Source organism: Bos indicus, chromosome 15 (genome assembly GCF_029378745.1).
Source record: "Bos indicus isolate NIAB-ARS_2022 breed Sahiwal x Tharparkar chromosome 15, NIAB-ARS_B.indTharparkar_mat_pri_1.0, whole genome shotgun sequence".
NCBI lineage: Eukaryota > Metazoa > Chordata > Mammalia > Artiodactyla > Bovidae > Bos > Bos indicus.
The window spans coordinates 47,221,060-47,248,608 of record NC_091774.1 but is presented as its reverse complement, the minus strand read 5'-3'; the positions used below and the strand labels follow the sequence as shown (position 1 = coordinate 47,248,608).

Sequence of the window (27,549 nt, the reverse complement as noted above, 5' to 3'; positions counted from 1 at the left end):
TGGTGGTGAACACATTTATTTAATATGGGGGGTGGGGTATTGCTGCCTCTGTCAGTGTGTATAGGGTGGTAGGGAGACAACCAGAGGGACTTTCGCCCTGGAGTAAGAGGCTGTTCTGGCCCCAGGCTGGGGGGTGGGGAGCAGACTGAGGAGACGGGGAGGTGTGTAAGGTGGGGAGGGGAGGGTGAAGCTCTGCACACATCCTTGGGACCATGGTCCAGGCCCACCCAGTCACCAAAGCAAGAACCGAATAAATAAAGTGCAACCGTGGGGGGTTGGGAAGGGGGAGAGGGGGGGCACCGGGCACACCCACGCCCGCAGCCCACATTCAGTGCTGCCAGGTCTGGTCCATCTCCCGGCCAGACCATCTTGTCCAATCACCCCTATGTCCGTCCCTCCATGAGCCAGGCAGGCCCCCTGTGCAGCTACTGGAGGTAGCGATAGGCCTTAAAGCAGTGGTTGCCGGCGTCGGCCACCACCACATGGCCATCCGAGGTCAGTGCCAGGCCCTGGGGGCCATAGAGTGGCTCTGCAGATGTGTTGATATAGGACAGGAAGGAGCCAGAGCTGTCGAATACCTGGGGAGGGAGTGGAGATCAGAGGGAGAGGGAGAGGTGAGATCAGGCAGATGAGCGGCATTTGGGGAGGGGGGTGCATGGGGCCCAGTGGGAAACCTCAGCCTCATGCCACCCCTGGGCCTTCCTCACCTGGATGCGGCTGTTGCCCCAGTCGGCCACAATGATATTCCCATTGGAGTCCACGGCTACCCCCGTGGGAGCGTTGAACTGCCCGTTGCCCTCGCCATGGGAGCCAAACTTGAAGAGGAACTCCCCATCGGCACTGTACACCTGGCAGAGAAAAGGTCTGGGGGCTGGGGACCCGGCCTCGGGCAGAAGGCAGGGCCTTGGAGGAGGATGGGGTGAAGCCCCAGGGCGGAGGACCCCTGCATCTGCAGCTGTAAACCAGTTTCTTCTCCCTGGGCTTCACGTCCATGCATCCCACTGCCTACTGGACACCCCTGCTGATGTCCCTTGGGCAGCTCATCTTCCCCAGGAAGGCAGTTCATTCTACTTCCCAGTGACTGGCAACACCCTCGTGGCCACAAGTCACTCTAAACCCCACCTTCTCCTCTGCTTGACCTCTCGTTACTACCATAAGCCGCTGAGTCTGTGTCAAATTTGTACCTTGTGCATACACCGCCACTGCAATGGTGCTCAGCTGGATTACTGCAGAAGACTAATCTTTCTGCCTCTAGTCTCACCCCAGCCAGAGCGCTCTAAGACACATAAGATTGCATCACGTTCCTGCCTGCAATCCTTCAGTGACTCCTCATAACTCTTAGGAAGAGAGCAAGCCCCTTCAGGGAGTGAGCAAGCCTTGTTTCTTCAAACCATCTGAACTACCTGAACTACACGGGAAGAGTTTCCGCCTGCTTGGCTTCTCCTGTCCCCCTGTCTTCTGGTTAATTCCCAGTTGTGCTTCAGGTCATTCTCGGTCTCACCTAAATCAAGGGCTCCTGCTACACCCTCACAAGTTTACCTGCACTCCTGCAACACAGCATCTGCCACATCATATTACAATATCCTGGCACCTTTTTCTCAACCCCACTAGACCAAAATCAAGAAGACAGGGAACATTATTTGTTTTAACATAGTGATTATTCCCAGCTTTGAGCACAGTTCCTGGGACAATGCAGCCACGTCACAAATGTTTATTGAGCAAAGGAATGATCTTGGGGGAGAAAGCAGGGAGGTGACAGAGAGAGGGGTCTTGTGGAGGAGGAAAGGATGCTGGGACAGTGGCCATGGAGGGAGGGAGGGCACTGACCTTCACTGAATGGTTATGGAAATCCGTCACTACAATCTCATTCTTGTTGTTCACAGCCACAAAATGGGGCCCTGAAAATAAAAAGTGGGCTCTCTGGCAGTAAGCCAGGAGACTGAGCGGAGCGGGGAAGAACCTCTGTGATGACAAAGCTGGGCTGTGAGGAGATGGTGGGGTCTCTGGGATGATGGTGCTAGGGTACAGTAGGGACGGGGTCCCCTAGGGCCAAAATATAGGTGAAGGGGTCTTTAGAACTGGGGCATGTAAGGGAGTTCTCTGGGGCTGGGGTTTCAGGAACTAGGTCTCTAAATCCTCCTCCAATACCTGCAAAGTGGCGGTCAGTGGCCCCACGGCCCCCAAAACGGCCCACCAGCTTGCCATTGGGCTGGAAGGTGAAGACGCAGCAGGACTTGTTGTCGACCACAATGATATGTCCATTCCGGTCTACAGCCACTCCCTTGGGGCCCATGAGGCGGCCAGCTCCTATCTTGGTCTGCAGGAAGGGGTTACCTGTTAGGGGCTGCCTGGTGGGGTGAGCAGTCCCAACCTGGCGCCAAAACAGAACCTTAGGCTGAGGATGGATCGGGCAGTCCAGGCCCTGACCACCAGGAGGCACTAGAATGGTCACTGCGGCTGGCCACCAAGGCTGCAGGGTAGAGTGACAGCAGGCCTCTCACCTTGAACTTGCCCTCAGGGGAGAAGATGCTGACCCAACGGTTGTCATAGTCTGCCACGATAATGTCTCCATTGGTGTCCACGGCCACACCCGTGGGGCGCTGCAGCTGCCCGGGCGAGCGCCCTCGGACCCCGAAGCGGAACTTGAACTGGCCTTCATTGGAGAAAACCTGGAGCAGAGGACCGAGGGAGGGAGAGGGCAGGAGGGGAGAGACTGTGGGCACAGAGGGAGCGGAGCAGGATCCTGAGGGAGGAGACCCCGCCCCATTCATTCATCACTCAACCAGCACTTCCTGACACCCTGCTTGGGGCACAGGGCAGAATCAGACATGGCAGACCTTAGGGGACATGCAGCAGAGGCGTGGCTGGGATCGTGAGGATGTGAAAGGGGTGAGGGGTGGTCAGGAAAGGCTCCAAGAGCAGGGGAAGTCTGAGTTAACAGCCTCATAATGACGCCAAGAGATGAGCCAGAGCTGGAGAGTAGAGAGAGAGGAGGAAGGTGTTTAAAAGAGTCAACAATATGCAAAAGGCACAGAGTCCAATATGCACACTACTTGAGCCCAGCATGGGCACTACTTGTCCAGTGCGGTTGGACTGCAATGGGCATTTCCGTAAACAACAGAAGAAGGCTTTATTCTGGATACGATGAGGAGTCACTGAAAAGCTCTGGGCAGGAGAATGACAAGATAAGATCTGACTCTGTGCTATAATATGAAATATATTTGGTCTTTGTCCCCAGTGCCTGGCACGGAGCTCTTCAAACCCTGAAAGAATTTCCTAATCAGTAGCAGTGTCTTTTGTCATTCACAAGGAGCCCCTTGTGGGTTTATGCTAATGAGGGACTTAGAGTGGGACCCCTGGATAGCTTCAGGATGAGGCTGGTCACCAGAAAGACCATCTGATTAAAGGGTCAGAACTTTCAGCTCTGCCCACCAACCTCCGAGAAGGAGAAGGGGTGGGGAGCACACATTAAGCTCTATGAATCCTCTTGAACAACAAGATTTGATGAGCTTCCGGGTTGGTGCCAGGAAGGTGTGTTCCCCAGTTCCAAAGGGACCAAAGCTCCTACACTAGGAGACCTCACCCTATGTACCTCTTTTCTGGCTGTTCACCTGTATCTTTTATAATACCCTTTATACTAATAAAGGATATGATAAACATAATTAAATGTTTCTCTGAATTCTGTGAGCTGCTGTAGCTAATTATTTGAACCCAAGGAGTGGGATGTAGGAGCTTCCAATTTACAGCTGGTGGGTCAGAGTACAGGCGACAACCTGAACTGTCGATTAGCCTCTGAAGAGGGCCATCTTACGGGGCTGAGCCTTTAACCTGTGGGTGTGATGCCATCTCCAGGTAGTATCAGAATTGAGGCAAATTCATAGGATCGCTGGTCAGTGTCCACTGAGAATTGAAGAATTGCTTAGTGGTGCTGGAAAAAGCCCATGGGAGCTTTTTATGAAACAGCACACTAGGGATTTCCCTGACACTCCAGGGGTTAAGGTGCTGCGCTTCCACTGCAGCGGGTGAGAGTTTGATCCCTGACTGGAGAACGAAGATCTTGCACGCCACATGGTATGGCCAAATTTTTTTGAAAAGGAGTAAAAAGAGCACTCTGGCTGCAGGGAGAAGTCAAGACTGGAAACTGCTGACTAGTCAGGTGCTGCAGTGATCCAGGGGAGAACTAATGCTGGCTTGGACCAGGGCACTTGCTGGAGGGAAGTAGATGGACTTAAGAGACATAAGGAGGAAGACTCACCAGGACTTGGTAGCAGACAAGAAAGGGTTAGGTGAGGGTCAGGGGAAAGGACCCTCTAGGTTATGAGGCTGATAAAGTAATCTGGACAGAATAAACCTTTCAACCTCTCACCCCTGCTTCTACCTCCCCCACCTTAGCAACATGGTCAGGTCTCCCCATCCTTAAAACACTACTTTAATGCTCTTCTTCTCTATAGCTAAGCCTTCCTGCTTATTCCTCACAGCCAAAACATCTCTCTCTCTGCCTAAGTCTTTGTTATAACTCTAGGGACACAAGGTAAATCAAAGCCAAGAGCAGCCTTGCAGGACTCAAGTTATAGACCTTGGTCTTGTTCTTGATCCAGACTTCTTCCCTCTTTAGTGGACTGAGGTCCCCACGCCTGCGACATCCCCATTTTTCAGGCCTGCTGGGATGCTTGAATTGGTCCCACCTATGGACATCACTTCTTCCTGAGATGGACCTTGCATCATGCCCTCCCTGTCTGACCAGAACAGCCTCTGGGTTCTGCCCTGGTCCCGTGCTTAGACAGCACTTGCCAGCACAAGAAGATAGGCAGTACGGGCTGAGAGAGACGAAAAGGTGCAACCAGATCGGCAGTGAAGCAACACATCTGCGTCCTTCACTCCAAGCAGCTTCGTTTCTATCTCAACACTGAGGCTTTACGGGGGTCTTACTCTTCTCATCCTATCCTATCCCACCCCTTACAACTGGCCAACTCCAATTCACCTTCCAGTTGTCAGAATTCCCAGGTCACTTCTGCAGAGAAGCTTTTAATGGTCAATTCTACTACCTGAATCAACATATACAGTTAGGTCTCCATAATACACATTTTAGCTCTTTTTATAAGAACTGTCACTTCTGTAACTAAATAACTGCTAAGTAGCCGTGTTCCCCTCTAAGGATGTAAGCCCCAGGTGGGGCACGGACTGTGTCTGTTTCGTGTGCTGCTGCACTGCAGCACTGGTGTAGCAACTGGCGCACAGCAGACATTCAACAAACGGATGAATCCATCAGCTCACTCCCAGACCAGAACGGGGAGGACACCTCTCCTCGGGTACTGCACAGTTATCTCAAACTCACCACACATGAACGTGTGAATTCATCAACTTATTCCCAGGCCCGTTCCTAAAAGGCAACACTACCTACCCAGAGCACCAAGCGCTGCAATTCTTGATCCCTCCCTCTCCTTTGATATCTGATGGCTCATCAAAACCTGTCATATTTGCTTACTTATCTCTAGAATCTACCAGTGCCCTAATTTGACCCTTAACATCTCTCTCTTATGCCACAGTAACAGTAAGCAACTTTAGGACCTGAGTCTACTTGGGCGAGAGACTAAATAAAACAAGCAAACCAGTGATTCTAGTAAAGAATGAAAAGGGCCAGGGCCAAAGGCTGAGGGAGCTCAGAGGACAATGTGATTAATATTCTGCCTGCAAGAAATGAGGATGCTCTCACAAAAGAGCTGATAAAATTTCTGGACTCAGACAATTAATTACACAAGGATGTAATATAGCCAAATCAAACCCTTCATTCAAAAATCACAAAATGTTTTTTCTCTCCTGTCAGCTGATGCGGATTCAACACAAGGAGATTTGTCTTGGCCGTCACCATAGCCAGCTCCAAAGGAGGAAAAGTTCATGAGGACTCCAATCCTCATGGACCAAGGAGGGAGTCACAGTCCATCTGGAAGCCTGGCCCATACCAGACCTGAGGACCCCAGAGTGAAAGCAGCAGAAACCCAGCTTTAGAACTCAAAGCCAGGCTCCTAGCAGCTATGAGGTGTCTGTATGGGTGGGGGCAGGGGCCAGGAAGATTGCTGCAGGGGAAGGAAGTATTTGGAGTGAGGAGGGGGCTGCACTAGGCCCTCCCTCTTAAGTTCCCACCTGGCAACAACAGACAAGCACAATCCCTTGTTGGGGAGACAAAGTGACGTGTGTGTCCACCCCAGAAGAAGTTTCCCCAACCTCAACTTTTGTGCCAAAAAGCACCCTTGGCATACAGAGGAGGAACCGAGTTGGAAGGTGGAGGGTACGACAGCAGGCCTCATCACCAGCCCTACCCATCCACCTCGCTCCACTCCATGCTATGCAGGATGGACCCAAATGCCTCCCTGTGCTGACCTGAGCCTCTCCTTTCCTCTGAGCTTAGCAATAGGGTGAGAATAAAGGCAGGCTAAACAGGCTGGGGAATACACTCATTCGAGAGCCCCTGGCTCCTTCAGTCTGCTAGGAGGAAAGCAAGGGCCAGGTGGAGCTGAGCCTAAGGTAACAGACCTTTGCGAGAGCCGTATCTGTGACAGGGGTACTCAGGCAGAGGGTCGGGAAGAAGTTTAAACGTACACCGTGAAGTAAGGCTCAAGGACAAGTTTTGCTGTTTGACAAAACGTTTTCTAGAACTGAAAGTTTATAGTAGGTAGAAGCAATCCTGTGCAGTTATCAAAATCAAAATCCCATAGCTTCTGCTCCCAAACCATTTACAGCGTGACCTCAGATATTTCACTCCTAATATAGTCTCCCTCCAGCCCCTTTCTCCAGCTCCCTGAACAGCCCTCTCCAGCACCTTCCCACCTCCTGGCTTTTGTTTACAGCCCCCACCTGGACAATGATATTGTCAACAACAGCTAACGTTAGAAGGTTCACTCAGTGTCAAGCACAGTACATTATGTCAGACAGCTCTCTGAGGTACTCTTTTCCTAATTTTACACATGAGTTAACCAAAGATCAGAGGGGTCACATGACTTGTCAGTAAGTGGCAGAACTAGGATTCAAGTCCAGGTGTCTGGTTTCAGACCTTGAGCTTTGAACTGCACTGCTGCGTCTAGCACCCTGGTGATTGTCATAGGCTCTGCCCACTCCTAGGCTCACTATAAGGATCAGAGACAGAAAACCACATTTTCTAGCTTTCTGGAGCCCAGAGTGCAGCAGAGACCACATCCTCTTGAGTGGTGGATGCTCCACTCAGGTGCACGAGGCACTAGGAGGGCCAGGGGCAGGACCGCCTATGAAATGCATTACGTTCTAGCCACTGGAAGGCACCGCTTTCACAAGTTACCCTTGTTTGGCCGTCTAGTCAACTGGACATTTGCAGAGACTAGCACAGATGATACACAGGCACGTTGGAAGATAGTAGGGGAGGGCGGAGCCTGCACCCTGACCACACGGTGGTGAAAAGGGCAGATGTAAGCCAGCCAGTGGAGCCTCAGGTGGAGGCAGAGGGAAAGGAAGAATGAGCCAGATCTTCGGGGTCCAGGAGCCGGTCCGGCCTGACCACAGCCTGGGAGGTAGAGGCTGCTAGCTCAGTAAACCCTGGTGCCCAACTGTGAAGCTGCTGGTTACTGTTGTGGCCAGTGAGGTTGGGGTGGCAAGTGACTGGGTGAGGGGTGGTGCCATGATTCATTGTTCTTTAAGAAAAGGTACTCTCTGCAGGGTTTCACCTTTCCTTCCAGAGATACTCTGTTTCTGAGTAGGCTATAGCCTGAGAACCTCTATTTGCTGTTAGGGGAGAGCTTACCTGGATACATTGGTTGTTGCTGTCTGCTACGACTATGCGGCCGCTGCTGGCTGCGGACACACCCTGTAAATTGGTGAATTCACCCTTCTCCCTTCCACGACTCCCTGTGGGGAACAGAACAGATGGAACGCAAACAGACCAAAATTCACAGAGGTCATTTTGAGCCTCTGGCCCCACCCATCCCGCCCCGCCCCTTCTGGCTCAGCTCTCGGCCCCGCTGTACCAACTCGGAAGACTAGCTCATCCTCGATGGGGTTGTCCTTCCGTTTGCCGCCCGTGCTGTACATGGAGCTGGGCCTTCGCACAGCCTTCTGGCGCACGTGGCTACCCGGGCCGCCAGGAGACTTGACGCGGCGCTTGACGTCGTCCGGGGAAGGTGGCAGGTCCCCAGGGCGCAGGGCACGCACGCGGAAGGGGCTACCGCGCACCGGCTGTCCGTAGAGCAGCACCGAGAGGAGCAGCTCGCCTTCCGTACGCGCCGTGTACACCAGCTCGTACGTGCCATTCTTGTGGTCCACCACGGGAACCGGCAGGCGCGTGCCATCCGGGCCCGTGATCTCCGCACGCAGCTCAGCGCTGCCTGTGCGCACCAGCCGCCCATCCTTGTCTTTGGTAGTGACGGTGAGCGAGGCGGGCTGGCCCACCAGCGCCTGGCGCAAGCCCTCGCCCGTGGCTACTGTCTCGTGTGCAGTGGCACTGGTAGTGAGCAGTGCGCCCAGATTGAGCACCGATCTCCGCAGCCCGTCGACCTCGAGGACTAGTTCCAGCTGTGCGTTCTCATGGGGCCGCTCCGGAAAGGCCTGTGACGCCAAAGCCGCCAGCCGCTCTCGCATGTGCTTGCGCACCAGCAGCACCTCCGGGGCCGAGCCCAGGCGCAGTGCCTGCTCTGCGAAGCTGCAGCTACTGCCGATGTGTTCCTGACCCTGACGCAGTGTGTCTAGCTGGGTCTGCAACACCTGAGGAGGGGTTCCGGGAGGTCTGGGTGAGAAGACTGATGTGCTGGGGGTAAGGCTAGGGAGGGGGTGTTTCTTGTGATTCCTGATGAACTTGTACTATGGCATGAAAGAAATACAAGAGGGTGAGTATGGACAAAGGACACAGATGCCCGCAGCACCTACTGACCACGTGAGGAGGTGGAAAGCAGAGGCCAGGGGAAGGTGTGCACAGGTGTGGAAAGGCGGGGAAGGCAGCAGGCCGTCTCAGGATAGACAGCGGTGGGAAAGGGTGAGCAGACGCACCTTCTGCTTGGCCCCACAGATGGCCTCCAGGTCGCTGACCAGAGCCTGCTTGCGCTGCTGCAACGCTTGCTCCAGGTCCTCGAAGGCTGAGCTGATCTGGGCCAGGGCCTCTGCCTTGCGCTCCTGCAGCTGCTGGCTGATGCCCCCGACTAAGGCGATAGCTGCGGACAGCTGCGGCAGTCTGGGGAGGGGAAACATCTCACAGTGGGGCTGCTTGAGGGTGCCCGTGCCAAGCCATTCCTTCTCCCTGGGGACCCTACCGCTGTGCTGGGTGAATTCCCCTCCCTGCCACCTCCCTGTATCTCCACCCTCCCCAGGGTCTCTCTTCTGCCTCTGTGAAAGCACCACCCCACCAGCCCTCTTCCGCCAGGTGCCTACCGGCCGCGCACCGCCTCGAGCTGGCGCTGCAGGGCCGCCTTGTGCTGCTCCACCACGTCGCGCAGCAGCACCGTGCCATGCTCCCGGTGCTCGCCAGCTCGGCACTCCCCGCACATGGCCGTCTCACAGGCCTCACAGTAAAACTCCATCGTCTGGCAGCATAAGGACTCCAGTCAGGAATCCACTAGACACCAGACTTCTTTGTCCCCTCCCCTCCCCCACCTGCCCTCCTTGCCTCTCACCTACCAGGTGCATCCCCTTACCTGGACCACTTTACCCAGAGAAATACCCTCTCACCCACAGCCTCTCAGCCCCCTCCCCCGACCGCTCCTGCCCCTCCACCCCAAGTCCTGGCCTCACTGGGCCTGCTTGGGCCCACCTTGCCTTCATGGTTGGGGCAGGAGAGGGGGCGGCCAGCCACTGCGCTGAGGGGGTGGGGGTCCTCGGGGTCGTGGGCCCCATCAGGTGCCTGCTGCATGGCCTCCATGAGGCTGCTGATGAAGAAGTTGTTCTGCAGTGCGGAGACGCCCTGCTCGGGGAGGATGGACGTCTGCCGGCACACCGGACAGGACAGTGTCAAGCTCTGGGCAGGGATGTAGTTCTGGAGGCATCTGGCCAGGGAGGAGGGGGCGTCAGAGGAATGGAGGGGTGAGGTGGCGTCAGAATGCCCCCCCACCCGCTATGGGTGCCAGTCCCTCTCCTCTCAGGTGTGCTGTTACATTCATTTGGAAACCGCTCTGGCTGGCACACGCATCCTGTCCTGCCAGCAGGGGTAAGAGGCCTCTCTCTCTCACAACTGAGTGGGAACACACCCCTGACGTCTCAGAAGAGCAGACGTATTGGCATTCCTCACAGTGTGCACAAACACAGGTTCACCTTTCACAGGTGTTTACAAACCCTTCTCACAGAAAATGTGCGACTGCCTGTCCCCACCCCCCTGCCATTAACTCATTAAACATTTATTGACTGCCTACTCTTGCCAAATTTGTGCCAAGCTCTGGGAATACAAAGATAAACCACAGTGCTATCTCTAAAATACTTCCAGTTTATAGAGGAAAAAAAGTAACAAAATTAGAGTTTGTAGAAGTAAACAGTGTGATGATTAAAAGCAGGAGTCCTGAAGTTAGGCTGCCTGGGTTCAATTCCCAGGTCTGTCACCTATTACGCTATGTGACCCCTGAGAAGTTACTTAACTTTTTATGTACTAAGGACCCCTCCTTTGTAAGATGGAGACAGTACAGGCTTCACAAAGTATGAAGGATTAAATGTAAAGTGCTGACAACGCCTGACTCACACAAAGTGCTATATAATGTAGACTATTAGTATTTGTTTTTGTTCAGTCACTAAGTCGTGCCCGACTCTTTGTGTCCCCATTGACTGTACCACACCAGGCTTCTCTGTCCTCCATTATCTCCCAGAGTTTGCTCAAATTCATGTACGGGTATTAGTATTACTGATCATTAATATAAGGAACACAAGGACATCCCTGGTGGTCCAGTGGTTAATCCCTAGTGGTCCAGTGGTTAATGCCCCTCACTGTAGGGAGCCAGGGTTCAATCCCTAGTAAGGGAACTAAGACCCCATATACTGCAACTAACCATGGGCACTACAGCTACTGAGCCTGCATGCTCTAAAGCCTGCACGCCACAAGTGGAGAAGCCCATGTGCCAAAGACCCAGCACAGTCAAAACAAATAAATAAATATATGGAACACAGAATATGTAGTAATAAGGAAATTCACAGAAAGGGCATCTGGCCAAGGGTGGCTGGAGTGGGTAGCCAGGAAGCCAGAAGAGGAGGTGACTTAAGCAAAATCTTCAGGGACAAATAATTGTTTATCTGACCAGAGAAAGCAGGGAGAGGAGGAAGGGGGGTCCAGATACAGAAGGTGACCAGAAGCAGCACAGTATGACTAGGACATTATAAGCAGTTCGAGGTGGCTAGAGAGGACTCCAAGGCAAGGAATGGTAAGGGAAGTCTGGAGAGAGAGGCAGAGTCCAGCTCATGGAGGGCTCCTGGGCCACACCGAGGAGCTTAGAAGTTATCCCAACAGCAGGAGGGCGTTGCAGGAGCATGATAGAGCCAGGTTTACACTTTATCAAGCTCCTCTTCACTCTCTCTGTGTGGAAGGTAACTGTGAATATGATGAGACAGCAGCCAAGGGGTGGTAGCATCTTCCTCCCTAGCATCCAGCTACCAGCTACCATTTATTAGGTGCAATGTGCCACTCACTGTATATTTGATGCTTGTTAACAGACTCAGAAAAGTTAAGTGCTCCAAGATAACAAAGCTAGTGAAACACGAGAGGCAGATCCAAGGTAATGCATGTGCTTATGCAAGATATTCTTGTATAGTCTAGACAAGAGGTGAGGAAGACCTGGATTTAGGCACTAGCAATGTAGACCACGGAGAAGGCAATGGCACCCCACTCCAGTACTCTTGCTTGGAAAATCCCATGGACGGAGGAGCCTGTTAGGCTGCAATCCATGGGGTCGCTAAGAGTCGGACACGACTGAGCGACTTCACTTTCACTTTTCACTTTCATGCATTGGAGAAGGAAATGGCAGCCCACTCCAGTGTTCTTGCCTGGAGAATCCCAGGGACGGGGGAGCCTGGTGGGCTGCCATCTATGGGGTCGCACAAAGTCGGACACAACTGAAGTGACTTAGCATAGCAATGTAGACCAAAGGACAACAGAGGATGAGATGGTTGGATGGCATCATTGACTCAATGGATATGAGTTTGAGCAAGCTCCGGGAGATGGTAAAGGACAGAAAGCCTGGTATGCTGCAGTCCATGGGGTCAGAAAGAATCAGACATGACCTAGCAACAGAACAATAACAATGTAGACCAAAATGGAACAAATTTGACAAGTGTTTAAGAAGTGCAGCCAGTGGGAGGTGTTGTCTGATTAGATACAGGGAGTGAAAGATGAGCCTGGGTTGACTCCCAGGATCTTAGCTTAGATGACTAAGTGGATGGTGGTGCCATTCACCATGATGAGAAACACAGAAAGAGGACTAGTTTACAGGGAGGTTCAGCCTTGGCCTGGTTGAGTTTACTGTAACACTGGGACATCCAGGCAGAGGGAATCAGTAGACAGCTTGGGGAGAAGGCAGGTTAGAGAGGGAGGGAGGCCACCAACATTCAGATGGCTAAGGGGATTACAGTGCCAAGAGCAGGACCCAGCAAATACTGAATGAGGAGAGCAAAGAGGAACGGGCAGAGAGACAGAAGGAGAGACGGTGTCAGGGTAGCCGAGTGGAGCAATTCCAGAAGCAGGGAATGAGTAGTCATCAGTGTCAAAAGCAGCTGAGTCAGGGAAGGCAAGGATGGGAAAATGTTGCCAACTGAAGAGTGAATGGGAGGTTGGAAGTTTGAGTAAAAAGGAGATTGAGGGGTTGGATGGCAGCTGGGAAGGACAGAGGGACAAAGCAGAGTTCTTATCTGTAATGGGAGGCTTGAGCATGTATAAATTGATGAGCCAGCAGAGGAGGGAGGCAAGAGACTAGAAGACATGGGACAAGGTCTGGGGATGGGAGAGTGGCTCAGGTTGGCTTGAAGAGGAGGAGCAGATGGATAGAGGGAGGGGGAATGGAGGTGGCTGTACTTGAGCACCAGGGGACAAATTTAGGATGCCTAACTTGCTTCAAGGAGAAGGCAATGGCACCCCACTCCAGTACTCTCACCTGGAAAATCCCATGGACAGAGAAGCCTGGTAGGCTACAGTCCATGGGGTCCCTGAGAGTCGGACTCGACTGAGCGACTTCACTTTCACTTTTCACTTTCATGCATTGGAGAAGGAAATGGCAACCCACTCCAGTGTTCTTGCCTGGAGAATCCCAGGGACGGGGGAGCCTGGTGGGCTGCCGTCTCTGGGGTCGCACAGAGTCGGACACGACTGAAGCGACTTAGCAGCAGCAGCAGCAACTTGCTTCAGGCAAGGTTAGCGGCTGAAAGCAAATGAGTGGGTGAAGGCGGGTCCAGGAGGACAAGGAGGCTAGGATTCAGCACTGAAGGGAGGAGGAGAGGGGTCTTGCTAGAAACAGACTGATGGCGCTGTGTTTGCACACGTGCTAAGTCGCTTCCGTCGTGACTGACTGCTTGAGACTCTATGGACCATAGCCTGCCAGGCTCCTCTGTCCATAGACTTCTCCAGGCAAGAATACTGGAGTGAGCTGCAGTATCCTCCTCCAGGGCATCTTCCCAACCCAGGGATTAAACTGGCGTCTCTTAAGTCTCCTACATCGGCAGGCGGTCTCTTTACCACTAGAGCCACTGTGTTTGGAGACCACCAATTTGTGGAGGGAAGATCTGACTGGTGCAAAGTTTCCCATATCCTCAATCTCCCCTCTTAATGTTGTCTACACCTCTTGATCTGAATTAATTATCTTATTCATTTAACAAACACCACGTGCCAGGCACAGTTCTAAGTGCTTCACAAATATTAACTTATCGGTGACCTAGTTTCCCCTTCGGGTGGTTTTGGTCTCATACTCCACATTCCTCGGGGCCAGAAGGTGGGGTTGAGTCCTCCCCACCCCCAACTGGAACACTGCTAAACTCTCCTTCTTCAGCTCCTTGGAAGCTCAGGCCTTCTGTCTACAACACCCCACCTTGCTGTTGTCTCTGCTGACTTAATGGTTGCTTCCCCATAAGTCTTCCTCCTGGCTCACTCTCTTCTTCTATTACTCACCTCCCACCCTAACACACACTCCTGCCCTTATTCTCAATGACTCTGACATCCACAGAGTAACCCACCCACCATCAAGATTTCTTAGTTCCAGGGACTTCCCTGGTGGTCCACCGGTTATGACTTTGCATTCCCAATGTAGGGAGTATCAGTTCAATCCCTGGTCAGAGAACTAACATCACACATTTGTGCATGACGTGAGGAAAAAAAAAAAAAAAAAGATTTCTTAGTTCCTAAGCCTCTGTACCCCCTTATCCCCAGGATTTTTTTGTCTACTTAACCTCAACCATCTACTCCCATGTTCCCAGCACCACTATGTCTCATCAACTGTGAAGTCTGCATTTCAACCATTCCGTTTAGTTTCCCCTGTAGCTCTCTTCCAAGCTTGCTGAATCTGGGGTTTACCCTGCAGAATACCTTTGAACTCATCAAGAACCCCATCCTCTGTGTTGCTCATGCTTGGCTTACGAGCGCTTCCTAACTGGTTTCCTGTTTCCACTCTTGCTTCTGTAGAACCCACTCTTCCACAGCAGCCAGAATGAGCTTTGAAAAACCCAATTTATGTCACATTATTTCCCTGCTAAAGAAAATCCTCCAGGGTTTCCCATTGCATTTAGAACAAACTTCAAACACTTTCCTAAAACTGCCAAGCTCCCCCATGAACTGTTCTGACTCTTTCCTACCTCACTTCACCCCACTTTCCTCCTTATTCATGCACGATGGCTTCTCCTCCAGTCTCTGAACATGCCCCAATTACTCCTTCCTTAAGGCTTTTGCATGAAACAGTGCAAAGATGATCCCCATGCCTGGAACAATCTGCACGTGCCTGTTTCCTTCTCATCCTCAGGTCTTGGATCAAATGTCACTTCCTTGGAGAAGCCTTCCCTGATGACTCTCTGTAGACTAGCCCCTGGCCCAACCACCCTCACCTGCTCCCTATTTATTTCCTGGAAAACAGTCCAAACTGTGACTCTCCTGTTTGATTATTTGCTCGCCTACTGTCCATCGCTTCTCACTAGAGCATAAGTCTTTGAGAGCAGGGACCAAGGGATAAGTGAATGAGTGAGTGGTAGTTGGTAGAGAAGACTCTGCAGTCAAATCTGGATTCAGACCTTGACTATTTAACTTGCTGCAGAGCCTTGGAAATATTTCTTAATTACTTAATGACTCTGAACCCTAGTTTCCTCTTCTTTAAAAATGGGGATAATAAAGTATCTGTTGGAAGGATTAAGTAAATCAATACATGTAAATCACTTAGCCAGTCCCTGGCAAATAGTGAGCAATCAATACATGGTAGCTATTGTTATAATTTCTCAGGCACTGATTTTTTTCCAGGAGTGCTCAGTGATCTGGGTGTAGGAGAAGGTGTGGAGACATCTAATTACAGCTCAGATCCAGGATTGGGCTTCTGCCACATGGGTTTGGAAGAGGACAAAGGTGTATGGTCTGCATAGGATTCAGAATGGGTAGGAAAGACAGGGAGTCCAGGAAGGAGCGGGTAATTGGGAGAAGAGGGAGCCGTCAAGGGCATTAGATATCTACCCCCAGTCAAAGCTGGTGTACTGAAAGTGGAGTGATGGGAGCCAAGAGTGGGATGCTGGAGCTTGTGGCCACAGAAGAAGTGGCATTATTTTGGGTGATGGCAAGATCCAGGGTGTCTTTGGGAGGGTGTCTGACTGAAGTGGTATGGAGGGCATCCCTGGAGAAACAGTCAAGAACTAAGGGGCATAGGTAGGTAGTAAAGTCAGCCAGGTTGATGTAAGAATAGACAGGAAGGCTGAGACTGCTTCCAGCTGATGAAGAGGAGAGACAGCAGTAGAGCTGGAACCTGAAAGAGCAGGACTGGAAGGGAAGAGCATCCCTGGGGCAGAGCTGGGCTCAGTGAAGGGGCTGGGAGGGTGGGGTGGAGGCAATGGTGACAAGACCCAGGGATCTGGTAACTCACCGCAGAACAATAAGGGATAAGAGAGAGACAATACTGTCAAAATACAGATGTGATCATGCATGAAACCCTTCAAAGGCTTCACGTGGCTCTCAGGCTAAGAACAAAATTTCCCAAGTGGTCAACAAAGCCCCTCTCTGTCTGAGTTCCAGCTCTGTCCCAGGCCACTCGCAACTGCACTCACTATGCTCCAGCCTTGCCGGGCTTCCTCTAGAGCCTCTCACCCAATGCAGGTACCCATGCCACGTGGCCTCCCCGTGTTCTGCCTTCTGCCTGGAAGGCTTTGACCACTCCCTTCACTCAGTTAACTCCCATCCAGCCTCTGGATCAGACCTTAGGGAAGCCTTCTCTGATTCTCTAAATTCTAACAGATCCCATCTTAGCACTTTATTTGCAGCACTCATTCAGGGTGCAATATTACATTTATCTGTATCAATATTACATTTATCTGCAATATTACATTTATCAGTAGTCCGGCTGTATGATGATTTGATTACTATCTTCCTCTTTCACTATACTGTCAGCCCTTTAAGAGCAAGGATCATATCTGTTTTTGCTTATCACTGCTTGCCCAGCACCTGGGACAGGTCTGGTTCATAGTAGTTGCTCGATAAATAAATATTTGTTGAGTGAATGAATAATAGATAGAGGCCCAGAGGCTGGGAGGGGTTGCCTTCCACTCAGTACCTCAGGATGACAATGAGGATGGGCAGGGAGGATAGACCTAGCTTTGAACATCCTCCCACTGGTCAGAAATTTCTGGTGCCAGAGCTGGTTGAGAGCCTCAGTTCTGTTTGATTTCTCTGGTGATGTCGAAGGCTGCCTCAGGGTTTGGGCAGGGGCACAGAAGGCCCTGTTCTCGGCAGGAGGCGCCACCCAGTGTTAGGAAACCACTGGTCCTCTCGCAGGTCCAAACCTTCATCTTCTGTAGGTCAGGGTTCATCTGCTCCCCTCCACGTGTGCACACATCTCCCTCACCTCTTACAGGTTTACACACGCCACTCCCTTCTCCAGAGGGCCTGCAAGGTCCTCATCCCTCCCCAGTACACACCCCCTCACCTTTCACAGAAGGTGTGCAGACAAGGCAGGACCTTGGGGCACCGGTACCGATCCAGGCAGATGCTGCACACCAGAAACTGCTTGTCCATCGGCTGGACCTCCGGGCCAGGGCTGTCCTCCCTTTTCGCCATGGTGCCCACGGGTGGCTCCTGCCACTCACACCAGCCTGTACCCAGAGAGATGGTCAGCACCAGGGAAGCCAGCACTCCCTTCCTCCGCGTGATCCCCACCACCCACAGTCCCTGAAAAGCACTAGCCCCATTTCTTCCCTGCCGGGAATGGAGCAAGGTGAAGTAGCTGGACTGGGGACCCTCTGAGCCTACTGCTCTGGTCAAAAGCACAGGCATCAGGTTAGACTGGACTTCAAACCCAGCTCAGCCTCTTCCCAGCTGTGTGACCTTGGACAATTTATATATCCTCTTTGTGCTTCAGTTTCCATAATTTGCAGTTATGGGAATACTGATCCCTACTTGAAATGGTTGTTTTGAGGATTCACACTTGTGTCGGTCAAGTACAGTCAAGTGCACAGTACAGGGATGTACACTTTCACTGACACACCCGCCCTTTATCTCCTTTGCCTCCCCTAAACCCTCCCCCAGGAGGCTTTTCTGATAGAGTGTCTCTCCTCTGGCCACCTACAGCCCCTCTAGCAGTGCTCTGATCCACCTCCCAGCACAACTGCCCAGGGTCACATTCTTCTCCGCATCCAATCAGTATCCAGGTCTCATGGATTCTGCCTCCCCAATATCTTATCCCCTTTACTCCAAATGCACAGATACCACCCTCAATTCATGCTGTCACCAGTTCTCTCCAACAATACAGCAACAACCTAACTGGTGTCCTTGTCTCCTTGCCTGCTTGTCACCAATCCCCCTTGCAGCCAGAATGAAGCTTCTAAACACGGATTCCATCTAGTCACTAACTCCCTGTTTAAATTCTTTCAATGGTTCTCCATTGTCCAGAGGACAAAGTCCAAACTCCTTAAATTGGCCAACAAGGCTTAGCTTTGTCTGGCCCATACCTCCCTCTACAACCTCACATCTCATGATTCTGTGAGCAGTCACACTGGTTTCTTTTCAGTTCCTGGAAAACTCCTTGTTCTCTTTTGCTTCTGGGCAGTCACACATTCTGTTCCCTCTGCCTGAGATCCTCTTCTAACCCCTACTTCGTCTGACTAATTTCTTGCTTATCTTTCACGTCTGCGTGTAAATGTCACTTCCTCCAGAAGGCCTTCCCTGATTTCCTGAGGTCTGGATGAGGTGCTCCACCTTTGTGTCATTCTGCACCCTGTATTTCCTCCATCCTGGCCCTTATACACTACACTGTAATTTTCTTGTTGTTTCTTGGTTTCTTCCACTCTATACAGAGTTCTTGAAGAGAGGTATTATATTTTATTCATTTTTAATCCTAGCACTTAGCACAGAGTCTGACATAAGGATTGGTTTGTATTTATTGAAGAAATTCAGTAATTCAATAACTATTAAGTGCCTACTTTGTACAGGCACTGGGGATAGAGTGATAAATAGAACAGATATGGTCACTGTCCTTGTGGTGGGGAGGTGGTGACAGATATTTAAAAAGTAAATAAATGAATATATATATATATAATTACAAATTTGGGGAAGGGAGTGCTATACAGAAGAAAGGGTGCTATGAGAAAGTTATGAGGTTTCAGTTGGGTGATTGAGGAAGGCCTTTCCAAGCAGGTGATTTTTAAGCAGAGTTTTGAGGGGCTAGAAGGTAAATGGCAGGGATGAGGGTAGAGGCATTAGGGACTGAGGGAGGGAATTTATTCCAGGCTAAAGGAACAACATGAAGGAGAGCTCTTAGGCAAAACGGTCATTGAGAACCCGAAAGGACCACATGCTTAGAACAAAGGAATAAAAGACTGGAGGTGACTCTGGGAATGAGATGACAAAGGACCTTGATGTTAAGAATCTGGGTTTTATCCCAAATTGGGAGGGAAATGATCCAATTTATAAAAAAAAAATAAATTAATTAAAAAGCTATTCTGGTGGCCACGAGGATTGAAGAAGAGCCAGGTGGAAGCAGGAAGACCCCTTGGGAGGCTACCCCAGTTCTTTAGGTAGGCTGATGTTGGGTATTAGCAGTGTGTTAGTTGCTCAATCGTGTCTGACTCTTTGTGACCCCATAAACTGTAGCTCTCCAGGCTCCTCTATTCATAGGAGTTTCCAGGCAAGAATACTGGAGTGGGTTGCCATTTCCTTCTCTAGGGGATCTTCCTGACCCAGGGATCGAACCCAGGTCTCCCAGTTTGCAGGCAGACTTTTTACCATCTGAGCCACCAGCCTATAAGCAAAAAGGTGGACTGAGCTGAGAAATAACCATAAGGTTGAGTCAAAAGGATATCATGATTGACCAGATGTGGAGAGGAAAGGAATAAGGCAATAAGGACTCACAGGTTTCCCGCCTGAGCAGATGGTGGACTGTGCCCAGAGACAGTGAAGCTGAGGAACTGATTTGGGCCGTTCTATTTTAGCCACATTATGTCTGAGATGTGATAACCCAGGTAGAGTTGTCAAGTAAGGAATAGAATATAGGAGCTCAAGGGAGAGGTCTGGACTGGTTTTGGACTTGGAAGCACTGGCATATTAAGGATACTTAAGGCAATGGTGGGGCTTCCTAGGTGGCTCAGTGGGTATAGAATCTGCCTGCAACGCAGGAGATGCCAGAGACTCAGGTTTGATCCCTGGGTTGGGAAGATCCCCTGGAGAAGGGCATGGCAACCCACTCCAGTATTCTTTCCTGGAGAATCCCATGGAGAGAGGAGCCTGGCGGGCTACAGTCCATAGGGTCACAAAGAGTCAGACACAACTGAAGTGACTGAGCATGCATGCATGCACAGCAATGATAATGGATGGGACCATTTAGAGACAGAGAGTGAAGAGTGAAGGAGAACCCAGAGGGATGGGAGGAAGACCAAGAGTGTATGCTGCTGCTGCTACTAAGTCACTTCAGTCATGACTGACTCAGTGTGACCCCATAGACGACAGCCCACCAGGCTCCTCTGTCCATGGGATTTCCCAGGCAAGAGTACTGGAGTGGGTTGCAAGAGTGTATGGGATCAAGGAAATCCACGAAAGAGATTGACTCAAGAAAGGAGGAGCAGTGAAAGAAGATAAAGACTGAGGGTATCCAACAGATTTGGATGTGGTGGAATGGAAAGGGCAGAAGCCAAGTCAGAGTGATGGAAGGATGACTGGAGATGAAGAAATTAACAAAGTGGATGCAAACCATTTAAGAGAGAAACATGGGCATGAAAGGAGGCAGAAAGATAATCAGACTACTTCAAAACAGGCAGTGACGAGGGGCAGGCCATCCCTTTCTGTGCCCAGCTCAATGCAGCATGGGCCTCTCTAAAGACGAATGAATGAATGCAATGGGGCCAGTCCAGAGCCCTCTTCAGGTTTGTGGAGGGGCAGGAGAGAGGCTCGGCTGCATGTGTCTCATGTTTATGTGAGGGTGGGCATGGGCAGGGTGGAAGGCATCCCTGTGAGCATCCTCCCTGATGTGGGCACTGGGATTCTGAGGTTCCTTCTCCAGAAATGATGGGTTCTGAATCTGGAGATTTAATACAAAGACAATAACCCAGCAGGAAGAGGACAGATTGAGGGTTGGCGGAAGGAACAGGAGGCCAGGGCCAAGCTGATGCTTCTGTTTGGCAAAGGGCAGGGCTGGGAGGAAGAGTAGGAGTGGTCCACCCGGCCCTTCTTGGGCAGCTGGAAGTCAGGCTCCGCCTCTCTCCAAGCCCAAGGGGCTCTCCCAGCCTGTCACACAGGGGCGGGGATTGGGCTCCATCCAGGCACTGACAGCTCCTCCCTCCCTTCCCCTTCCTGCTTCAGTTCCCCACCCAGACATGCTGGGCACGCAGCCGCTTAGGTCATACCCACTCCCCAACTCCCTCATCCCCCGCCCTCGCCTAAATCACTAGGCTCCCTTCCTCTCCTGGGCTTCTGCTCCCACCACTCCCATCTCATTGCCCCCAAGGTCCTATAGGCCATGGTTTAAATGAACTGTTTATCACAGCAGACATTTGGAAGATCTTGAACTCAGAGCTGAGATTTCACCCTGCTTCCTCAGGCTGCCTACTGCCATCTCTGCATCCCTTATCCTTCCCATCTTTTAACTGAGGTTCTAAAGGTTTCCTCTTTCAGCATTCATTCAGCACCTCTGCTAGGTCTGGGGATACAAAGATAAATAGTCACAGCTTAGCCTTCATGGATTCCACAATCTAATAAATAAGAGTAGGTAGCGGTTCCTTTCTCCAGGGGATCTTCCCAACCCAGGGATCAAACCCAGGTCTCCAGCATTGCAGGTGGATTCTTTACCGTCTGAACCTCCAGGGAAACCCAATAAATAGATTACTGCAGTGCAATATGGTGAGGGCTATGATGGGGAAGGACAGATTGCTAAGAGTCACCTAACCTAGATCCTGGGCAGGGGAAGAGGGTACTAAAGGTTGGAGGTCAAGGGAATTCTCCAGAAGAAAAGGCCATTCAAGAGCTCCAGGATGGGTAAGAGTTACACAGAGCATGTCTTTTGCAACAGGAGACTGAATCAAACACTGTGACAGGGGAGGGCTAAGAAATGAGATGGAGTAAGCAGCAGTTAGATCACAATGTTTTGTTGGTCTTATTAAGGAATTTAGACTTGACTCTACACTGGTAGGGGGTTAAGCCTTTATCCAAAGAGCAAAGGAAACCTTTTAGGGGCAGGGTGGGGAGGTGGAGAGAGTTTAAGTACAGGGTGAGGGAGAGAGGAGAGTAAATTTTTGACTGCAGTGTGGAAAAAAGATGAAGGGTGTCACAAGTAGAAAGTTAAGAGACTGCCATGATATTCTAGAGGAGAGATGAGAGTGACCTTCATTAGTGGAGTAGCAAAAGGGAGGTGACAGAAGTGGATTTCATAGCAAGAAATCCCAGAACTTGGTGACCAGTTATTAGATATGAAGAGCAGAGGGAGAAGAAAGAATTAGAGATGATTCATAGTTTTCTAGCTTGGAAACTCTGAAAGACAAGCAGTTTGAATGGGAGGGTGACAGGCTCAGTGTTTAGTAAAAGGAATCTGAGGTGCCTACAGGACTTTTGAGTGGAGAGATCCAGCTGGCAATTGGAAAGATAAGCTGGAGCCTAGGAAAGAGGTCTGGCCTGGAGATAATGAATTTGGAGTCCTTGGTGTAGACATGGTGCCTGAAGCTATCGAAGTGGATGATATCATCCAGAGAGGGTATAAGATGAGAAAGGAAAGCCTGTGACTGTGCCCCAAGGAACTTCAACATTTAAGGAAGCAAAGCCTGCAAACAAGCTGAAAAGATGTAGCCAAAGAGGCAGGAGAATCAGGAAAGATATCCTGAAAGCAAAGGGAGAAGACAGCTTCATGGATAAGAGAACAGTCTTCACTGTGAAATGCTGCAAAGAGTTCCCATGATCTAAAGCTCTAAAAGAGCTGGTATTAACCCCAGGGAGTGTGGTTTCTAAGGGCTGGAGGAAAGGATGCCAGATCCAGGGGGCTGAAGAGGAAGTTGATTGTGAGCAAATGAAGACAGCCAGTGCTGATTCCACTAGATCTCTGACATCTGCAAAGGATGTATTTCAAGGCTTTTCAGTTTCTCCAAATTCTCAAGCAGCATCTAATTTCCTCCAGGACTTCCCCCTACAACCTCACAGGAGTCCCAGTATAACATTACTTATACAGCTGTGAGTAAAGGTGGGTGACCAAGGCATTGTTAAACAGTGGCTGCAAGAGGCCAGTTAGGTTCACTCACTTCTGAAAATGACTTTCTCCTGTTCACTAGCCTCCAAGTCTACTCGATCATTTGAAGCCTCAGCAAAATGACAAATGCTGCAGGTTACTATCTCTGGGGTTTCCCTGGAACAGTTGAAACCTTGGAGGAGGTAAAGTCCTCAAAGCCAAGGAACCCTTGCAGTAAGATTGGCAAGGAAGGAAAGTGATGAAATTTGCAGTACCACTCTCCTCGCCCCCTACTGCTAGACTGAGTAGGTGAATGAACCATTCAATCAGCTGATCAACCTATCAAGCAATCAAATTTCCTGGACACTCTGGACAAGGCCCTTAAAACAGTTACTGGAGACACAATGCTGAAACAGACACACTCCCTGTCCTTTACAAGTTCTCAGACTAGGGTGGGAATCAGACTTGTAAATATATAACCTACAATGTGATAAGTGTCATGATATTAACATATTCAAACTACAGTGGCAGCAAAGAGGAGGAAGTATCTAACTCTGAAGGTAGGGAAGGAGAATAAAGAAAACTTTCGGAAGAAGGGATATATGAACTGGATCTTGAGGGACAAATAGGATAAGTACATTGGGAAAACAGTGAGTCAAGGAACAGAAGCATGAAAGATTAAGAAACATGGACCAGTTGGGCAAGAGAGCAAGATTCAAAAAGACAGTGGCTGTACTTGATGTTATCATGACCCACTTGATGTCAGTTCTCTACTTGCCTCTCTGGCTGCTCCTTCACTGTCCATTCCTTATCTGTCTAGTTCCTCAGGGCTTTGTTCTAGGGCCTTTTCTCCCCTCACTTTCATACTCTGGGAGATCTCACCATCTCCCATGGTTTCAGTTACCATCCACTTGCTAACGACTCCCAAAGTCTTATCTCCTATGCAGAAAACTTTCTTGAACCCAGACCTATATATCTAGCTGTACCTAGGACATCTGTACAGAGATGATGCTAGAGACTAGTCTAAAACTGACTTCACTTTCCCCTAACCTATTCATCTTGCTGCATCTCTCATCTCAATAAAAGCCACCACCGTCCATCTAGCTCCATCAGCCAGAATCCTGGGAGTCTTCTCAATTCCTTCTCGTCCAATTTTCAGATATAGGCTATGACTATATCCTTGCTTCTGTTCCTAAAATGTGTCTTGGTTAAAGGTCAGGAGATTCAGGGGCTAGTCCTGACTCTAACTAACCTCACTAATGCAAGGTAAGACTCTGGACAAGTTCCTACTCCATCCTCTTACTTGCAAATTGTGTGTGTGTGGGTGGCATATCTTTCTCTTCCCCAGATCTGAGATTCCCAAGGTTCTCTGTCCAGCCAAAGGTCTCTACAGATTGTAATATGTGTCCATGATCAAATTCAACCTTGTACAACCTTGAGTATTTGATTTCTGGTTTTCACAGCAAGGCTAGGTGTGTTAGATAGTGGTTGTAGTTGTCTACCTCTCTTACTGAGTTGAGGGCACCAATGACACTCCTTCTGAACACCCTCTACCCTAGTCTAGCAAAATGATTTTGCTCTGTTTTTCTAAACACAAATACTATACAAACTATGGGTCTTTGCTCAGGCTCTTCTCTCAGCAAGAATGCCATTGTGCCCTGAGTGGCTGAGGCAGCACCTGGCACACAGAGGTGCTCAGTATATGTTGGTGACAAGAGAGCCATGTTTAAATCACTGCAGTTCCCTCTCACCAGACAGAGAGGCAAAATCAAAGGCAATAACAAGACAAGGAAACAAAGTTCCAAGGAAAAAGACCTCCACTCAACATAAAGAAGCTTCCCCATAGCAGAAGGTAGTAAGTGCTCTGTCACTGGAGGCATGCAAGCCAAGGGAGGCAGGGCACCTGTCAGGCCTGCAGCTGATTCCAATTCTGCAGCAAATCACAGCCCTGCTTAGGGGATGAATGGGCACTGATGAGCTGGACAGACAGGCAGGGAGAGACCTGTGAAGACCTCTGCACCTGCTCCAACCTCCCAGATCTCATCTTCCTCCAGGGGCCAGTCCTCGTTTATGCTTTCCACATCAGAGACCCTCGCACAGGAACAAGCCCAGGACCTGCCTTTAGCGGACTGACCTCCCTGGGGTGCAGCCTGCCCCTCCAACCTGCAACCATCTGTCCCTGCAGGATTGCAGCCCATGATCTGAAGCCAAGTCCAGAAGGGAGGAGGCCAGAACCAGGGAGGAGCCTGGGGTCCTCCAGGCGGGGCTCTGGCTGCATGGGAAACAGAAGAGTCCTTTCCAACAAGAAACAGCCTCCGGATGAGGCTGCCCGTCCTGAGGCCAGGGCTAGAGGAGGAAACGTTGTCCTCTATACCCGCCGATGGGCCTCTAGGTGCCTGAGGACGGAGAGGGTAGCAAGGGGTGGAAGTGTCTGCACCAGGGAAAAAGGAACCCTCAGACAAGCTGGGCCACTAGATTCCAGAGTCCCACTCAGCAACCCCACCCGCGCCCCCACCCCCCATCATCCTCGGCCGCACTGTTCGACACCCTCCGCCAACATACACAAGCTCCCAAACCCTGCGCTCTTCTAAGGAACCATCACCCATCCACCCGCGCCTCCCCCCTCAAACATGGACCTCACGTGAGCAGCCACAGCCCGAAGAATCCCCCTACGGCTCTCACGGACAGGGACACGCCTCACGTGGACAGAGACAGGCACAGCTTTTGAAAAGCATCTATGCCCCCACCCACAGCCACTCGGACAGACACATCGCCGCTCCGACCCAGACCCGGACCCGGGCAGACAGGAACACAAACGCACCCCTGGGGGCCGCCCGTCGCACTCACCGCGGCCAGGCAGGATGGGAGGGCCAAGACCAGGACTGCGGCCACTCCGAGGGGCCCGCGGCGCTGCCCCTGCTGCCAGCGCCCGTCTGCCCGGCCGTGCCCGCGGCGCCGCCCCACGTCCCGCGCCTCCGCCTGTCCCCGCGCCGGCGCCGCCGCCGGACCCGCCGCACAGGCCGGAGGGAGGGGCCGGGGCGGGGCTGCGGACCAGCCGGAGGAGGGGTCGGCTGGGAGACCGAAGACCCACCCACGCTCCGCCCGCCGCCGCGGAGGCCCCGCCCGCCCCTACCCCACCCGCTCAGATCCCCCGACTCCCCTGAGGCTCCTGCAGGCGGTGCCTCTGCGGTCGGGCTGGGCAACCCTTGAGCCAGATCCCGGATCCCGGATCCTCGATCCCCGCCAGCTGCCTCTGAGTCCTGACGGTTCCAGGAAAGGGCAGCTTAGTCGGTCTCAGGGACTGGGCGGACGCTTCATTACGAAAAGGCGTCTGGGCAGCAGGGTTTTCGGACTCTGGGAGCGGGTAAGGGCTGCCTCCCGGAGGTGCCCTTCCAGGCTGTCTTGGGGGGCTCCTACGGACTATGCTAGTGTGGTCTCTGCTGAGCGGGGGAGACAGGGATCGCCTGTGCCTCGGCGCGGATCTCTCGGCGACGAAAGAGCCCCAAAGTGGAAGGGCAGTACCCAGAGCTCTGGGAGAAGGGGCTGACGGCCGAGAAAGATGGGGCTTGATTTGGCTCAAAGTGCCTGGCTCTCCCTCAGGAGCCCCCTCGCGAGGAAATTATGGTTCAGACCATCTAGCGACTCCCTTCCACCATCCAAGACCAGAGCGATTCTCAGAATCATCACATTGTGGAAAACCAGTCCCAGTGGAAAATAATAAAAAGTGTAACTGTTAGCAGGGACTGCTTATTATGTGCCAGACACATAACGCATCACCTTAAATATATGATCTTCTTTAATACTCATCATCTCAATAGGTAGCTTCTTTCATTAGCCGTGTTTTGCAACGGAAAGAACTGAGGGTCCTCGGCTCCCCAGACAGTAACCCTGTTCACTCAGGTAGAAAGGGCTGGAAACAGGGTTTGAGTTCTGCTTGTAGGTCCTGGCTCCAGTCACTTGGAGCCTCAGAACGTTTCATGTTGAAGTATCCCAGTGACCCATAAGCTGGGGGGCCACCACTCAATAATCAAATTTGTCAGATAACTGCAGCTTTTGAGGTAGAGGACCATGCTGAATTCTGGAGCATTCCTTGGCTAAGGGATATAGGGCAATGGTACCTGGACCCTCACTAAATGAAAATGCTGTTAGGGAGCTTTCTTGCAACACACAAGGTTCAGGTTTGGCAACATCTGGGTGCAGCAGGGACCCTGGGAAGTGCCTTGACTTTCACCTGCCTCAATTCTGGCACAGGTGCTCTGGTGTCTGTGAATGAGCCTCAGGGTTCATGATTGCTCTGTAATTTGGGGCCAGGGCTAGAAGACTACCCAATATGAGGTGACTTGGGTCTGTAGAACACTATTTTAAGCCTCACAGGCTTCTTTCCTCAACCCTAAATGTCCTTCATGCCATCAAATTTCTGTTAAGGCTTCAACAGCTCTCTGTACAAAGGGCAAGTCCTTAAGCAGCCTGAAAACGCTCAGCATGATCTGCTACCTTGCCTCTGTAGTCATCCTCTAGCCATTCCCCCTTCATTTCTGCCAAGCTAATTCCTCCCAGTTCCTACTCAGGGCCTTCACATACACTGGCATCTTTGCCTAAGATGCTCTTCCCCTTACTCTTTACCTGGTCATCATTTAGTTACCCTCAGTTCTCAGCTTTCAAGTTGACATCCCCACCTCTATCCATCTAGGCTCCATCCAGCATCCATCCTCTGTGCTTCTGTATCCTAGTATTTATCACTGTATTGTAGTTGCCTAGT

At 51.2% G+C, this 27,549-nt stretch overlaps 1 protein-coding gene across 2 annotated transcripts; it reads right to left on the bottom strand.

Annotated features, from left to right (window-relative positions):
* Positions 1-25,789, bottom strand: TRIM3 (tripartite motif containing 3). 2 transcript variants are annotated; one of them, XM_019975463.2, is made up of 12 exons: positions 25,638-25,789; positions 17,079-17,244; positions 9,764-9,995; positions 9,385-9,536; positions 9,007-9,187; positions 7,992-8,724; positions 7,769-7,872; positions 2,502-2,669; positions 2,149-2,317; positions 1,828-1,898; positions 708-848; positions 1-578 (listed from the first exon to the last, which is right to left on the bottom strand). In XM_019975463.2, the coding sequence occupies exons 2-12, from the start codon at positions 17,207-17,209 to the stop codon at positions 426-428; spliced, it is 2,235 nt and encodes a 744-aa protein (XP_019831022.1). In that variant the 5' UTR covers positions 17,210-17,244; positions 25,638-25,789; the 3' UTR covers positions 1-425. The 2 variants fall into 2 exon arrangements, with proteins under 2 accessions (XP_019831022.1, XP_070659864.1); XM_070803763.1 differs by having other exon boundaries at positions 25,612-25,784.
* Between the last annotated feature and the right edge of the window lie 1,760 nt (positions 25,790-27,549).

Coding starts and splice junctions, on each gene's coding strand:
- TRIM3 (XM_019975463.2), bottom strand. CDS start 17,209: ATGGCGAAAAGGGAGGACAGCCCTGGCCCGGAGGTCCAGCCGATGGAC. Junction 7,873..7,991: donor TGAGCTAGTCTTCCGAGTTG/GTACAGCGGGGC, acceptor TGTTCCCCACAG/GGAGTCGTGGAAGGGAGAAG. Junction 2,318..2,501: donor CCCCTGAGGGCAAGTTCAAG/GTGAGAGGCCTG, acceptor CCCTTCCTGCAG/ACCAAGATAGGAGCTGGCCG.